The sequence below is a fragment of the Ictalurus furcatus genome, chromosome 16 (genome assembly GCF_023375685.1).
Source record: "Ictalurus furcatus strain D&B chromosome 16, Billie_1.0, whole genome shotgun sequence".
In the NCBI taxonomy this organism is placed as follows: domain Eukaryota; kingdom Metazoa; phylum Chordata; class Actinopteri; order Siluriformes; family Ictaluridae; genus Ictalurus; species Ictalurus furcatus.
Window position 1 is genome coordinate 2,108,708 of NC_071270.1, and position 16,287 is coordinate 2,124,994.

The following is a 16,287-nucleotide window of genomic DNA, read 5'->3' on the forward strand; positions in this document are numbered from 1 at the left end:
TAGAAGTTCTTACTGCTTTCCTACGTTTCCTGTTTTCTGGTTCTCACCGTGCTTTTCTGTCCTCTCTCAGGTCTGCTTGGCTTCGTCTTCACCGTCCACCTTCCACTTTGTCTTGGTGAACTCCCTGCACAGAATCATCACGAACGTAAGTGCTGCTGAACATCTGGATAGCCTGTGCCTTCATCTAAAATCTGAGCTAAGGTGCTAGGAACGAGGGTAAGATGGCAGGATGTTGGGACAAGGCTAAGATGCTAGGATTCTAGGATGCAGATAAGATGCTTGGATTTCTGGACAGGACTAAGATGCTAGGAATTCCGGATGAGGCTATGATGTGGCTAAGATGCCAACGATATCTGAGTGAATCTCAGATGCTCGGATGTTGGGACAAGGCTAAGATGCTAGAATTCTAGGATGCGGCTAAGATGCTAGGTTTTCTGGACAAGGCTAAGATGCTAGAATTCTAGGATGCGGCTAAGATGCTAGGATTTCTGGACAAGGCTAAGATGCTAGGATTTCTGGACAAGGCTAAGGTGCTAGGATTTCTGGACAAGGCTAAGATGCTAGAATTCTAGGATGCGGCTAAGATGCTAGGTTTTCTGGACAAGGCTAAGGTGCTAGGATTTCTGGACAAGGCTAAGATGCTAGAATTCTAGGATGCGGCTAAGATGCTAGGTTTTCTGGACAAGGCTAAGGTGCTAGGATTTCTGGACAAGGCTAAGATGCTAGGATTTCTGGACAAGGCTAAGGTGCTAGGATTTCTGGACAAAGCTAAGATGCTAGAATTCTAGGATGCGGCTAAGATGCTAGGTTTTCTGGACAAGGCTAAGATGCTAGGTTTTCTGGACAAGGCTAAGATGCTAGGTTTTCTGGACAAGGCTAAGATGCTAGGTTTTCTGGACAAGGCTAAGGTGCTAGGATTTCTGGACAAGGCTAAGATGCTAGGATTGCTTTACAAGGCTAAGATGCTAGGATTTCTGGACGAGGCTAAGATGCTAGGATTTCTGGACGAGGCTAAGATGCTAGGATTTCTGGACGAGGCTAAGATGCTAGGTTTTCTGGACAAGGCTAAGATGCTAGGTTTTCTGGACAAGGCTAAGATGCTAGGTTTTCTGGACAAGGCTAAGATGCTAGGATTTCTGGACAAGGCTAAGGTGCTAGGATTTCTGGACAAGGCTAAGATGCTAGGATTTCTGGACAAGGCTAAGGTGCTAGGATTTCTGGACAAAGCTAAGATGCTAGAATTCTAGGATGCGGCTAAGATGCTAGGTTTTCTGGACAAGGCTAAGATGCTAGGTTTTCTGGACAAGGCTAAGATGCTAGGTTTTCTGGACAAGGCTAAGATGCTAGGTTTTCTGGACGAGGCTAAGATGCTAGGATTTCTGGACGAGGCTAAGATGCTAGGATTTCTGGACGAGGCTAAGATGCTAGGATTGCTTTACAAGGCTAAGATGCTAGGATTTCTGGACGAGGCTAAGATGCTAGGATTTCTGGACGAGGCTAAGATGCTAGGATTGCTTTACCAGGCTAAGATGCTAGGATTTCTGGACGAGGCTAAGATGCTAGGATTGCTTTACCAGGCTAAGATGCTAGGATTTCTGGACGAGGCTAAGATGCTAGGATTGCTTTACAAGGCTAAGATGCTAGGATTTCTGGACGAGGCTAAGATGCTAGGATTGCTTTACCAGGCTAAGATGCTAGGATTTCTGGACGAGGCTAAGATGCTAGGATTTCTGGACGAGGCTAAGATGCTAGGATTTCTGGACGAGGCTAAGATGCTAGGATTGCTTTACCAGGCTAAGATGCTAGGATTTCTGGACGAGGCTAAGATGCTAGGATTGCTTTACAAGGCTAAGATGCTAGGATTTCTGGACAAGGCTAAGATGCTAGGAATTTTGGAACTCGGCTCGGCTTCTAAGACGCGTTTGAAGTCAGTCGAAGACAAGTCTTAAACGCTAAGATAATGCTAAGTCTCCTCTGTCCTGCTGCAGTCTCCACTCGACTGGTGGCCCAAGATCGATGCTGTGTATTGTTACTCAGGCGAGCTGCGCGTCATGTTCGCAGAGACGCTGGGCTGCAGCACTCATACTCCCGTGCGTATGACGGTGAGAATGCGTGTGTGTGTGTGTGTGTGTGTGTGTGTGTGTGTGTGTAATCGATTAAATGTTTAAAATTCCATGTCATACTTTCAGTTGCGTAACATAAATCTGTCAAAACACTGTTTTTGTTGTGTGTCACTTGATATGAAGAAAAGCCACATCATTTGCTGGCCTGCCTTCGAAATAAATTCTCATTTTAATAATAAAGTATAACGCACAGACGAAATCACACACACCAGAAATGATAAGTAGTGAGCCTTCATACTGAATGGGAAAAATAGATGACGGTGGGCTTTTATGCGGCGTGTGAACTGAAATTGACTGATCTCCGATCTCTCTCTCTCGCTCTCTTTCTCCCCATTAGAGTCTGACATTTAAGGAGAAGGTGACCAGTCTGAAGTTTAAAGAGAAGACCACTGACCTGGACACCAGGAGTCATAAGCATCTGCTGCTGGCTCTGGTGAAGCTCATCCACGCCGACCCCAAGCTCCTGCTGAATGTGAGGTTTTGATTGTTTTAATCTTTCCTGTGCTCTCCGACATTGACTCATGGGTAAAATGATGATCTTAAAAGGTTAACTCGAGTCTGCTTCCTGTGTAGAGTGTAGAAAGGAAGCGCCTGGTTATAGCTGCTATAACATAAGAGATAACAGGAACTTATTGTTTCGTGGACGTTCCATAGCATTAAACGTAACTATAAACTGATTAAAAAGTACGACGTGGTGTTGGTTCATTTAAAGACTTTTTCCAGTGGTATAAGAGAAATAAAACAGTTTGGGGTATTGGAAAATAATCAGCTTTGTGGTGATCATATCACCCTGTTGTTGATTAGATCTCGCCCTTAGATCTCCTTCCTAAGCGAGTTTAAATGCCGGTAAAGGTAAATACATGATTTCCTATAGACAGCACACTTCGAGATCTAGCTAGTTACGTGCAGCTATCTGGCCTCTCCTTCTTTTCAGAACCCAGGGAAGCAAGGTCAGGAGATCCAGAGCAGCACAGCCGAGCTCATCAAAGGGCTCATGCAGCTGGTGCCCCTCGCCAACCTGGGGGAAATTTCCCAGGAGGCCATGGAGGTGAGACGCACACCGCGGTCATGCCGAAGCAGCCGATCGAGTGAATCCCAACCACATGTCACATGACGTCTTTCTCTCTTTCAACAGAATATTATAATACACGATAGGTTAAACACCGAAAAGGACGTTAATACTGACAGCACTCACGATCTCAGGAAAGTGTATACTGACGTATCGTTCATCACGATATCGATACCGTATTGTATTGCCCAGCTCTCTAGTCATAGCTTAGTTTTGTCCCATTATGATTGCTAACTATTCATTCTTATTTAGTCAGCCCTTAGTTTGTTTGCAGTTCACTTTATATTAGCGTTTGCTTGTCCAAACATTTACATTACGATCGTATTTATTTACGATGGAGAGATAGTGTTACGTGGAAATTTAGAGAAAGACTTTCTGTGTTCAGGGAAAACAATAAAATGTCGTCGTGTTAGATTATGCAAGGACCGTAGGTGTGTCTTATAGTTTGGATAACGAGAGAGTATGAGCGTACAGTCTACAGACCTCAATCCAAACAAATTCCTAAATGATAAATGATGGCATTACAGCTTCCAGACTTTCACAGTAGGAGTACGAAAAAGTCTGAGTTACGAGCTTTATGTATTTGACTCGGCTTGGTTCAACACGCACGTCCGTGGGATAAATCTGATATTCTCTGTTGTGAAGGCTTTGCTGGTCCTGCATCAGCCAGAAATCATCGAGCTGTGGAATCCTGACGCTCCCATGGAGACCTTCTGGGACATCAGGTACGGCTTAGTAGAATTTACCTCCGCACACCTGAGCAAAGATCTGTAGGATAGATGTAGACGTGGTTCCGAATCTAGTTCCTGTTTACTAAACTTTAAAATACACCCAACTCGTGTATAAAACAAATTTATTAAATTTGTATATGAAAAGGTGCCTGAAAAGGTTCTCACTCCATCAAGAACCATTTTCAGTTCCTTAAAATCCAAGAATCTTCAACTATTTTTGGTTCTCGCTACAATAAACTGAATAATACCGAGATCATTTACAGTGATTTTTTTTTTTTTGGCAACAATGAAAATAGTTAAAGATCCTTCTAGGTTCATAAGGAAACCCTAAAATGTTCCATCACCTGGTTCCTGTTGGACCGCAGGAGTGCTGACCCCCTGTTCGAACCCACATCCTGCTTCTTGATTCTGATCTTCTGAACCTTTATTTGTTCTGATATTAGCTCCCAGGTTCTTTACTTCATCTGCTCGAGGCTCATCGGCCACCAGCAGATCAACAGCACCGAGGTCCTCAAGTGGCTCCGGGAGATCCTCATCTGCAGGAACAAGTTTCTCCTCCGGAACAAAGTGAGCCAACCGATGTTCTTCTTCTGATCTGTAACTTTTTTCACTTGGACGCACGAAGTTCACGGCAGAATATCCGATATCTCGGTTGCTTGGCTCTGTTTTATATCTTTTAAATTTCGTCTGATCTTTCAGACCTTGCATCATCAAGGCCACAATGGAATGGTGATAACTGAAGCTTGGATTCTAACGTAGACGTGTAACGCACTCGGGTTTCCGAGTGTCGATGCGCCGTCTCAGACCAGCTTCCAAGCTTTGTTTAGATCGTTAATCTTGAATTTCAGGACTTGATGTCTAAAAAAAAATAAAATAATGAAAATTAAATATCCTGTGATTTAAGGATGACTTTTCCAATCCCGATCCCATCGGATTGGACACACGGTATATACTTACCAGTTTATTTGTTTATCCCATGAGGTCTGACTAAATTTTCATGCTCTGATCCTGGAAATCTCTTCTCTTTTGGCGCGTACAGGACCGTGCCGCGAAGGGCAGCGGCATCCTCAGGTGTAGGCAGGCCCAGGCCAAGCTGGAGGTGTGTCTCTACACGTTCCTGTGGAGCCCAGACATGGAGGCCGTGCTGGTGGCCATGTCCTGCTTCAGGCACCTGTGCGAGGAGGCCGACATCCGCTGTGGCGTGGACGAGGTGCCCGTACAGACCATCCTTCCCAACTACAACACTTTCGTGGAGTTCGCCTCCGTCAGCAACATGATGGCGACAGGTTTGGGGTTTTTACCAAATAACAGAAAGTATGAATGTAAACAGTCCACTGCAGGATAACTACCAGAAGAGGGCAGCAATAGCTTTGTGTGTGTGTGTGTCCTTCCAGGTCGTTCAGCCTTACAGAAGCGAGTAATGGCTTTGCTCAGGAGGATAGAGCATCCCACCGCTGGCAACACTGAGGTCAGCGACATGAAGTCACTTGATCATCATTTATTTTATTTTTTTATTGACTTTCACCAAGTACTACAACTTAAACAGCAGAGTGACACACGTTATGGTTTTTCTATCAGCCGAATGTTGTTGGATACAGAAAGTATTGGTTTGTAGTTGTGATTTAAAAAAAAAAGTTATCACATTCTTGAACATGTACACAGTCATCACAGAAAGCAGAAATTCCCAAATCCCAAAATTCCAAGCCGAAGTCACGAGGATGTGACGGCGAGGCCGCCGCTAGATTAGACGTGTATTGCTCGGAGAACTCGAAAGCTGGTGTGTTTATCAGTGACGAGACGTAAAATAAAGATTATTGTTAAATACTAATTATATATGATAACATAGTGTAGGTATTGCTTGGATTTTTATTATTTTTTTTCTACAGAAATATATTATGTAGAAAATCCAGCGCTGCTGAGTCCGTATACATTCAGCGTCTACAACAGACGCAACAGTTTCTGACCTCTGCTTTACCTCCAACGTATCTGCATGTGGCGTTACACGTAACCGCTCAGACCACATACGTCCCGGTCAAGAACCGTGGACCAGACACGACCCGCTGCCTTGTGTCATTCGGCCTGTGCGAGTTGAAAACTCCGGACTCGGGAAGCCGTAAGAGACTCGCGGTCGCGTGGAGGTGATTCCGAGGCGCCACTAGGCTACACTGTTGCTCAGAAAACACACGACGTGCTGCTGTTCTTTCCACTAATAATGATTATTTTTTTTAGTCAAAACGTAACGAGCGAGCACGCGCGTCAAAGTCGAGGCTCGTCTCGTTTTACGTTAAAACAGCCCGTCGTGCACTACTGCTCAAGTGCGATTCACGCTGTCCGCGATTCACACATCGGCGCATCCGAATAGTATCAACCGCACAGCACGCGAGTCAGACCCACGTCTGAAAACGGTTCGCAAACACCGCTCGACTCCAAATCCTGAAATAAAACAAAAGCCGACGAAGTGTGAAGATAAGAGCGATGAGAGACTCAGGACATGGATGTATTAGTGTACAAGATAAAATTCAGAGACGGTTAAATTAAATCTCTTTCTTACAGTTATTATTATGACGGTATTGTCAATATTTGTAGCAGTGAAGATCTATAAAGCAAATTGGACAAGTACTGGATTAGTATTGTTCAGAAAAGTCTATAGAGTGTCTCACTGGGATCCTTCTGCACGCTTTCCTTATTCAAATGTATTTAGCACGCGCGTTTAAGAAGACGTACGTAGAATAAGCAAAGGTTGCAGAAGGCTTACTTACTTATTTTCCAAGCTTATGTGTACGAGTCAGAAGTTTAGACACACGCATTCTTTATTTTTTTATGATTAAAGGAGTTCCCGCCAAGCGTTTAGAAGATATGGAATGTTGTACCAATTAGATAATGGCTCATGTATATATTAAATGCATGATCAATGAAAAATGCTCAGGATTGTATAGAATATATGTCAAACAGTTATGTTGCTGTTACAGGCCTGGGAGGACACGCATGCGAAATGGGAACATGCCACCAAGTTAATCCTGAACCACCCAAAAACCAAGTTAGAAGACTGTCAGGTACGTCTGAGCCGTGCTTTTATGAAAGGTGTGCGATGTATTGTAGGTTGTACCGAAGCCACACCTGACCTGCCTGTTTTTTTTTCCCCCCTCAGGAATGGATAAACATGACGGGTTTCCTGTGCGCGCTGGGTGGCGTGTGTCTGCAGCAGAGGAACCCCCCAGGTCCTGTCACCTACAGCCCCCCGATGGGTCAGCTGAGCGAGCGGAAGGGCTCCATGGTGTCCATGGGCTCGTGTGAGGGCAACGCCGAGACGCCACTCAGTAAGTTCCTGGACCGGCTGCTCTCGCTCATGGTGTGCAGCCACGAAAAGGCCGTGCAGATCCGCAACAACGTCAAGGACCTGGTGGGTCTGGAGCTGAGCCCGGCTCTCTACCCCATGCTCTTCAACAAGCTCAAGAACAGCATCAGCCGCTTCTTCGAAGCACAAGGACCGGTCAGTGTTTACTGTATTTTTATGGCAGAAACATAAAGAGAAATTGACGAAAATATACTTACATTGATGTAAATCGGTTTTTATGAAGTATGAAGTCCATGAAAGAAGCGGAACTCGAACACGTCTTAGCAAACGGTATTCGGTGTGAGGAGAATCCATGTACGTTGAATTTTATGTACGTCCAGGTGCCAATCAACGAGACGAACACGCAGTTTGTGGAGCAGACCATCGCCATAATGAAGAACCTGTTAGATAACCACACAGAAGGTAGCTCTGAACATCTAGGCCAGGCCAGCATCGAGACCATGATGCTCAACCTGGTCAGGTAAGACCTCCGCCCTTCACGCCCGTCTCCTTGACGATACAGTTCGCACAGCGTAGTCAGTAGTTTGTCGGGGTTGTGCCGGCAGGTACGTGCGCATTCTGGGCAACATGGTCCATGCCATCCAGATCAAAACCAAGCTGTGCCAGCTGGTGGAGGTGATGATGGAGCGCAGAGACGATCTGTCCTTCTGCCAGGAGATGAAGTTCAGGTGAGAGAGCGGTCAGATGATCTATTCAACCACCGCTCAGACAGAACTGATCTAATGTGTGTGTGTGTGTGTGTGTGTGTCTCAGGAATAAGATGGTAGAGTATCTGACAGACTGGGTAATGGGAACCTCCAACCAAGCAGCTGACGATGACGTCAAGTGTCTGACGAGGTAACTTGCCGTGACAGAGTTGATTATTTTCCACAGGCAGCATGCCCCGCAGGAGTTTGCAACAATTTCATCATTGACTTAGTAACGAATGACACTTTTGATCTTTTTATAGTTACATATTCAATGTAAGAATGAATTTGTGTTTGATAGGGATCTGGACCAGGCAAGCATGGAGGCTGTGGTGTCTCTGCTGGCCGGGTTACCGCTCCAACCGGAGGAAGGAGACGGTGTAGAACTCATGGAGGCCAAGTCTCAACTCTTCCTTAAGTAAGACCGTCTTCCAGCACTGTGGAACTACACACACTGTTCTCACACATCCGTATCCTTTTGTCCAACGAGTCCTTCGTCAAAGCAATTAGTTAGCATCCAAGTGATCCCCACGGGCTTTTAATTACACTTGAGATCATAAGTTTACATACGGATCTTTTCTCCAAGCGTTTTAATCTCATTTTAGTATCGTTTTGTGGTCGGTTTTCTATTTGGCTTTACTCTGTTTACCGATAAACGATATGCAGAACCGATATTTATTTATTCTTTTACTTCTGTTTTTGACACGGTGATAACACCACCACTGAACGGAAACAAACCTTTTTATTTATGACACTTTTGTCAATTTCACTTCCTCCTTGCATACAAAAACAAAACTCTTATTTATGCACCAATAAATAGAGAGGGCTGAAAGAGTGCAAAAAAATCAGAAATAAAGTGCACTGTTGCTAAAGTTTGTCTCTTTTTCTTAGCACCAAGCTGCTTAAACTACATATCAAGCATTTATGTAAGCACATCCACTTTGTACGTTAACGGCAGTTTTAGCGGACCTGCGCGCAATTCTCAAAACGGCCACAAGATGGCGGTGGATTTATCAGGCGATCCGATATTAAAAATACGATAACCCATTATGGAAAAATGCTTAAATATCGGTAAAATCGATTATCGGTCGATCTCTACTCATGCCGTATGAATTTTTAAACGAGCAACGCACCAAATAAGCCGACCGTGTACACGGCGTTAAACACGAGGAAGTCCAGTCATTAAGTAACGACACCCAATTAACCGAATGTATTAGGAGCGTACTTTTCCTAGCATGTTAATCGAATGACTTTTTTAGATAGATCAATAGAGTGTGGTGTGTGAACAGTATAATTGTCGCATGAGCTTTTATCCCAGCACATAATCTTCCCTCCGTCAGGTACTTCACACTCTTTATGAACCTGCTGAATGACTGCAGCGAGCCGGAGGACGACGGACAGCAGGTGCCCGGCCGTAAGCGGGGCATGTCGAGACGCCTGGCGTCTCTGCGCCACTGCACTGTGCTGGCCATGTCCAACCTGCTCAACGCCAACGTGGACAGCGGCCTCATGCACTCCATCGGTAAGCACCGCCTCAGTTCACTCCGCACAGACGGAGAAAGGAGGCGATATATGGTCCTATCACCTCTCCATCGCCGTTCTGTTCCTTCGTAGTTGGTATATAGGGGGTTAATACTTATTTGGGATGGTTTTTTCCACTGCAAAAGAACAGATCATCAGCCGGAAAAATGAATCCAAACCAAAAGCCTGATGATCTGGAACCGAGGAATCACTGACTGTGTCATTTTATCACCATCTCGCCCACTCTGTTAACTTCAGCTGTTTTTATTTATGGCTGCTATAAAGAAAGTGTCCTTTTTAGTACTATTTTAAATATGAGTCAGTATTTTTTTTTTTCATATATTTCTGTATTTCTTTCATCGTTTGATGACGAAATGTTTCCAAGAAGAAATAAACGTTCACAGCTGATTGCATTTAACTAAACTAAACACTGACAAAAAAAAAAGAAAAGAAAAGATTTGCTTAATTGTCCTGGCGCACACGTTGCTAATGCAAATCTACGTTACAAAAGCTTTCTTTGAGCAGCTAGATGTTCAGAATAAATAAAATATAAAAACAGAACTGTGTTGTTTTTGTGCATAAAATCACTTTTTTTTTTGTGTGTGTGTGTTTTTAATAATAAATTGCAATTCCTCAAAAACACCATAAAATGCTACCGTTTCATCCTCATTAAGAAAATAACATTTACTGGATTTGCATTATTGGAAATGACCCCACCCCCGCTCCCTCTTTGTTTTCGTTTTGCCGTCCTGTGCCAGGTCTGGGCTACCACAAGGACCTGCAGACCCGCGCCACCTTCATGGAGGTCCTCACCAAGATCCTGCAGCAGGGCACCGAGTTCGACACGCTGGCCGAGACGGTGCTGGCAGACCGCTTCGAGAGGCTCGTCGAGCTCGTCACCATGATGGGCGATCAGGGAGAGCTGCCCATCGCCATGGCGCTGGCCAATGTGGTGCCTTGTTCTCAGTGGGTCTGTACTAATTTCCAGGCTGTTTGGTTCACAACAGCCAAAGTTTTAAAAACCACCAAATTTTAGGTCTCGACTGAAGTGGACATGCTGTCGTTGACGGAAATATGATGTATTCACATTGGGCCTGTTGTTGATTATTTTCCTATAACTGCACACCCCTGGGTGTGTATAACCACATGCCAATGGAGTAAGACGCTTTAAGCTTGAAATGAGTAAAAAAATGATCTAGAAAAAAAAAAAGGTTTAATCTTAAATTTGGTCATTATAATAGGAACTCTCCTATTAATTATATTCAAGATATGTGTACTTATACGTTTTATCGTGCAAAATTAGGACCGTCTTCTATTCTGACCTTTCACTTTACATCTGTACATCACTTTCCAAGCTGATTGGTCATTATTTTATTAGATTTATTAGATGTTAGTTTGTGTTTTTTTTTTTTTTTTTTTCTTTTCGGTTTTGTATTTGATGTTACTGATCTCTCCGTGTGATCACGTGTGTTTGATTTCCCGGGCAGGACGAGCTGGCTCGGGTTCTGGTCACACTGTTTGACTCGCGTCACCTCCTTTACCAGCTGCTGTGGAACATGTTTTCTAAGGAGGTCGAGCTTGCCGACTCCATGCAAACACTCTTCAGAGGGAACAGCCTGGCCAGTAAAATCATGACCTTTTGTTTTAAGGTTGGCACACATGGCGAGAATGCAAATCCCAAAAGTTTCTTCACTGACCCATGTGTTTTTCATAAGGAAGTGTGTCTTTGAAGATTTGTTTAATGTTCTTTCTTCTTCCCTGCTCTCTCTCTCTCTCTCTCTCTCTCTCTCTCTCATTTTCCACTGTTTTCTTTCTCCAGGTTTACGGTGCTACGTATCTGCAGAAGCTTCTGGAGCCCCTCCTTCGTGGAGTCATAACAGCTCCCGAGTTGCAGATGATCAGTTTCGAGGTGGATCCCACCAGGTAGAAGCGTCTCTGTTAAAACGAAACCAAACGCGCCAAAGAGATTTGTGATTAGACATAACGATCAGATTTAATACACTTGGTCTCTTTGGTCATTTGTTGTTTTTTTTTTTTTTGTTATCAGTCCAGCAGTAAATATCCGCCATTTTCTTTGTGAACTTTACTTTCGATTCGTCCTGATGCGTGCGCTGTGACGCAAATGCATACGATCAAGAAACGCATGCAAAGGACACCATTTTTTTCAACACTTTGCATACCCTTACAAAATAATGACGACAAACAAACAAGCAAAAAAAAAAACCCCCAAAGCTTATTCATATCGTCAGAACCGCTTTATGATCTTTTTTTTTTTTTTAGCTGTAATATTCACTACGCTTCCACAGCCAGTACATCCTCTCACAGATTTTTCCCTGACACCTGCGCTAGATCCCATAAACGGCTCTAGATGTCACAGACCTGGGATGTACAAAGAGTACAGTTTTGATCTTAAGAGCCAAAACTCTTAATAAGAGCAGTGTACAAAAATTCTGTAGCTTTCAAAAGTAGCAGAAGGTGGCAGCACTGAGGCAGGAAACCCGTGCTGTAGTACTGATAGCAGACAGAGCTCGTAAACAAGTACCAGCCCATCATGTAACACTATTACTGTATATAATATCTGTATATTAACATCTCTCAATGCTATAATTAAAAAAAAAAATTTTTTAAAAGGAAAGCCACGGGGGACGCAAACTTTTGCACCCGACTATAACTGTATTCGACTTCGACTTCGCAACATCGAGGTTATTTTTCTGTTTAACAGATTATCCGTTTCTGTGTAGATGTAGTTAATAACCCCTGGTTTAATTAGTTAATACTGTGTCATTGTCATATAACTACGTTTAGGGCTCGGCGATATGATCATGTAATATCGATATCATGATAAATGATCTCACAATACGTTTTTTCGGTGATATCTTTTTATATTTGTTTAAAATTGTAAAAAAAAAAAAAACCAAAAACAAATCACAACTTAAATTACACATTACATTGAATTTTTTCCCCCTTTATCAATGTTAGTTCAAATGTAATTTTTTAAAAGAAGAAATGACAAATTATGCATTTGTTTATTAATAATAAACTAATTTAGTACTATAACAGATTTTTAATGCCTTAGAGCTTGAGAGCAAACCTATATATCTGGATACGTATTGTGTATCATAGAATTGTGATGTATATTTTGTCATATAATTGCATTACATTACATTGAATTACATTACATGGTTAAATTGACACATAATGTAATTTCTTTTTTTTAGACTGGACCACAATGAAGTGTTGGAGGAAAACCAACGTAACCTGCTGACCATGACCAACCGCTTCTTCCTGGCCATCATTAACTCCTCGAGTGAATTCCCACCACAGCTGAGGAGTGTGTGTCACTGCCTGTTCCAGGTGAACCCCCAAACACCTCCCCCCCGTCTCATCACGCAGTCTCCCCCCTCCAGTGTCATGTGCACTGTGGTTGCGAGGCTTATTTTTGGAAATGTAATCGACATGTGTTTGTGCGCTGGGTGTGAGTGTGTGTGTTAGCTGTGACCTGGTTGTGTCATTTTTGTATCCTGTAGGCTACTTGCTACTCTCTACTGAATAAAGCCACAGTTAAAGAGAAAAAGGAAAGTAAAAAATCAGTAAGTTCAGTGAGATCACTCCTTCACCGCTGCTTCTCTTGTGTAAAATGAAAGCATCTCATCTCTCCTGGGTGACTAAACTAAACCTTGTTTACCTGGAAGCATGTTTCTTCTGCAGCTTTAATGCAAAGTGTGTTCTCAAAGGCCCTATTTGTATAGGCTCGTTTGTTTCAGTGGAATAATAGCATTATGGGTAATGTAGTCTTTTTACTGACTGATGCTCACCCCCTGCTAGCACTCATGATTTCCTCTCGGTGCCCGGACCCTTCTAATAAAGAGTTCGAGTGCTGTGTAGCCAGTTGACGTTAACCACCTTGCTTTCCTTATTTCTCAACTAACTAACTAACTAACTAACTAAACTAACTATCTAAATGTTCCAAAGAAGCACTAATGGTTATTGCTTGCTTTAAAAAAAAATCATTAAAACCTATGGCTAATAGTGTTGTGTTTTATTTTATTTTATTTTATTTATTAGTAAAATATAAATACATTTTACATATGTATTTATTCATTTGCGTTTTTATAATTTTATATATATATATATATATATATATATATTTATTCATTAGAAATATCAAATTTATCTGTCTGTCTATCTGTCTGTCTATCTGTTTATCTGTCTGTCTGTCTATCTGTTTATCTGTCTGTCTGTCTATCTGTCTATCTATCTACCTGTCTGTGTGTCTGTCTGTCTGTCTGTCTGTCTATCTACCTATCTGTCTGTCTATCTGTCTATCTGCGATTCTTTGGCTCACTTCAATTAATTTCATTTCATTTTATTTGTTTGATAACCTGCTTAATTTATTAAAAATGTATTTATTTAATCAATTAATTAATTTTTTTAAATTATTATTTATTTATTTGAGAATTCTTTGGCTCTCCTCAAGGAACGTTGTTTTATGAATTAATTTGTATGCTTTTATATATATATATATATATATATATATATATATATATATATATATATATATATTTACTTACTTACTTACTTACTTGTAGTTTCTCGAGGCTCATGTCAGCCAATCTCTGCTTGTGCGGGGTCCAAATTGGGCGCTAATTATTGGTGAACTCTCTTCTCTCGTGTCTGATTTCTCTCCCGTCTCAGGTGGTGAGTCAGCGTTTCCCTCAGAACAGCATCGGTGCCGTGGGCAGCGCCATGTTCCTGCGCTTCATCAACCCAGCCATCGTCTCCCCGTACGAGGCCGGGATCCTGGATAAGAAGCCTCCTCTGAGAATAGAGCGAGGACTCAAACTCATGTCCAAGGTGTGAGGACACCTTTCAGCAGACGGACATGATGGATAGAATTCTGTCTCACCTCTTTTTTTTTTTTTTTAAATATTTTGCGGGGGCCTATTTGAATTTTTGTAGGTTTTTTTTTTTGTACCTAGCCTGCTAGGTTTAAATGTTAGAATTTTTTTTCAGTCGTGGCAGTTTTCTACTGCGTTTTTACTATTTTTACCCAGCAGGAGGCTCACACCCCTCCTCTTTCCCATCGCCCTGCTCACCAGCAGCTAAACACAGAGTCATGATACTCTACACACAGAAACCCAACGGTGTCCTGATTAATCTTATAACAGACTTTGATAAAATAATTCATTCGTTTATACCGACTGAAAACGTCCGTTAAGTCGATTTCAGTTGACCTGTGAGAAAGGGTTAAACACCTGAACACCTTTCAGGTCGCATGGTAATAAATAAATAAATATTCCCATTAACAGCCACTTGCCCTTGGATCCTTCTCTCCATATCCGCAGGTTTATTTATTCCACTACCTCATGCTTACTTCTAGATTTTCTATTTACTTGCCTATTTGCTTAGATTTTCTGACTCTACATTATCGTACCTAAAACCGTTTTGTGAAATTATCCAAGACCGTTTAATACAGAGAGTTCAAAAACTTCTGGCAGTCTAGTCTAGCGCTGTCCCGATATGACGATATGACAGCGGTGTTCTCATGACGCATCTTGATTCCCGGCTTTTGTTATCTGTTCAGATTCTACAGAGCATCGCCAACCACGTGTTGTTCACAAAGGAGGAACACATGAGACCTTTCAACGACTACGTGAAGAGCAATTTCGAAGCAGCCAGAAAGTACGCCCGCACTCCTCCAGACATCTCAGCTGATCTGTAGTAAAGCTCTTGACTTCACGTGTGGCCTTAACTAGCCGTTTATTATTATTGACATTTTTATTGACGTGACATTTTTTTTTTTTAAACATCTCCACATGAAACGATTAAAAGGCACGTTGTTTAACGAAGAAAACTCATCGACATGGTGACGCTTTCTGTAAGGAGAATACATTTATTCACCATTCATGGAAGGAGTCTCCAGTGTCAGCGCTTTGTAACAGTGCCTAAAATAATAACACCAAAATAAATTCTGATCCCTCATGTCTTCATTGAACACACTCATTCAACATTCAAAATGGCAGTGGAAAAAGTAAGTGAACCCTTAGAATTAATAACCGATTGACACCCCCCCCCTTCGCAGCAATAACCTCAACCAGGCGCTTCCTGTAGCTGTGGATCGGACCTGCACATCGTTCAGGAGGAGTTCTAGCCCATTCTTCCTGGCAGAACTGCTTTAGCTCGGTCATATTCTTTGGACGTCTCATGTGTACGGTTCTCTTCAAGTCATTCCGTAGCATCTCTATCGGGTTGAGGTCTGGGCTCTGACTCCGCCCCTCCAAAAGGCGGATTTAGTTTTTCTGAAGCCATTCTGTTGTGGACTTGCTCCGGTGTTTTGGGTCGTTGTCCTGTTGCATCATGGGAATTCATCTTCCCCTCAGTGATTGCAAGCTGGCCAGGCCCTGATGCAGCAAAGCAGGCCCAAATCATGATGTTTCCTCCACCGTACTTTACGGTTGGGATGATGTTTTCATGATGAAATGCCGTGCCCTTTCTACACCAGATGTAGTGCTGTGTGGTTTTTCCAAATAGTTCAATCTTAGTTTCATCGGTCCACAAAACATTTTACCCATACCGCTGTGGAGTGTCAACGTGCTCTTTTGCAAACTTCAGGCGTGCAGCAATGCTCTTTTTAGTAAGCAGTGGCTTCCTTCGTGGTGTCCTGCCGTAGATACCCTGCTTGTTCAATGTGTTACGTATTGTAGACTCATGAACAGAGATGTTAGACAGTTCCAACGATGCCTCCAAATCTTCGGCTGTCATTCGGGGTTGTTTCTTTACCTCATTGAGGAGTCTTCGTTGT

At 42.6% G+C, this 16,287-nt stretch overlaps 1 protein-coding gene across 2 annotated transcripts in view; it reads left to right on the plus strand.

Annotated features, from left to right (window-relative positions):
* nf1b (neurofibromin 1b) overlaps positions 1-16,287 on the plus strand; it is a 63,179-nt gene that overhangs the window by 7,713 nt on the left and 39,179 nt on the right. Inside the window, exons 11-32 of one of the 2 annotated variants that reach the window (XM_053646201.1) lie at positions 71-145; positions 1,989-2,102; positions 2,461-2,595; positions 3,058-3,171; positions 3,838-3,917; positions 4,367-4,490; positions 4,963-5,209; positions 5,318-5,391; positions 6,893-6,976; positions 7,072-7,413; positions 7,599-7,738; positions 7,824-7,946; positions 8,032-8,115; positions 8,266-8,382; positions 9,305-9,486; positions 10,244-10,455; positions 10,973-11,134; positions 11,305-11,408; positions 12,704-12,839; positions 13,013-13,075; positions 14,181-14,339; positions 15,070-15,167. In XM_053646201.1, coding sequence (XP_053502176.1) covers positions 71-145; positions 1,989-2,102; positions 2,461-2,595; positions 3,058-3,171; positions 3,838-3,917; positions 4,367-4,490; positions 4,963-5,209; positions 5,318-5,391; positions 6,893-6,976; positions 7,072-7,413; positions 7,599-7,738; positions 7,824-7,946; positions 8,032-8,115; positions 8,266-8,382; positions 9,305-9,486; positions 10,244-10,455; positions 10,973-11,134; positions 11,305-11,408; positions 12,704-12,839; positions 13,013-13,075; positions 14,181-14,339; positions 15,070-15,167 — 2,969 coding nt within the window. The remainder of the gene's footprint in view (positions 1-70; positions 146-1,988; positions 2,103-2,460; positions 2,596-3,057; positions 3,172-3,837; positions 3,918-4,366; positions 4,491-4,962; positions 5,210-5,317; positions 5,392-6,892; positions 6,977-7,071; positions 7,414-7,598; positions 7,739-7,823; positions 7,947-8,031; positions 8,116-8,265; positions 8,383-9,304; positions 9,487-10,243; positions 10,456-10,972; positions 11,135-11,304; positions 11,409-12,703; positions 12,840-13,012; positions 13,076-14,180; positions 14,340-15,069; positions 15,168-16,287) is intronic. The other variant, XM_053646202.1, reaches the window with a different exon arrangement.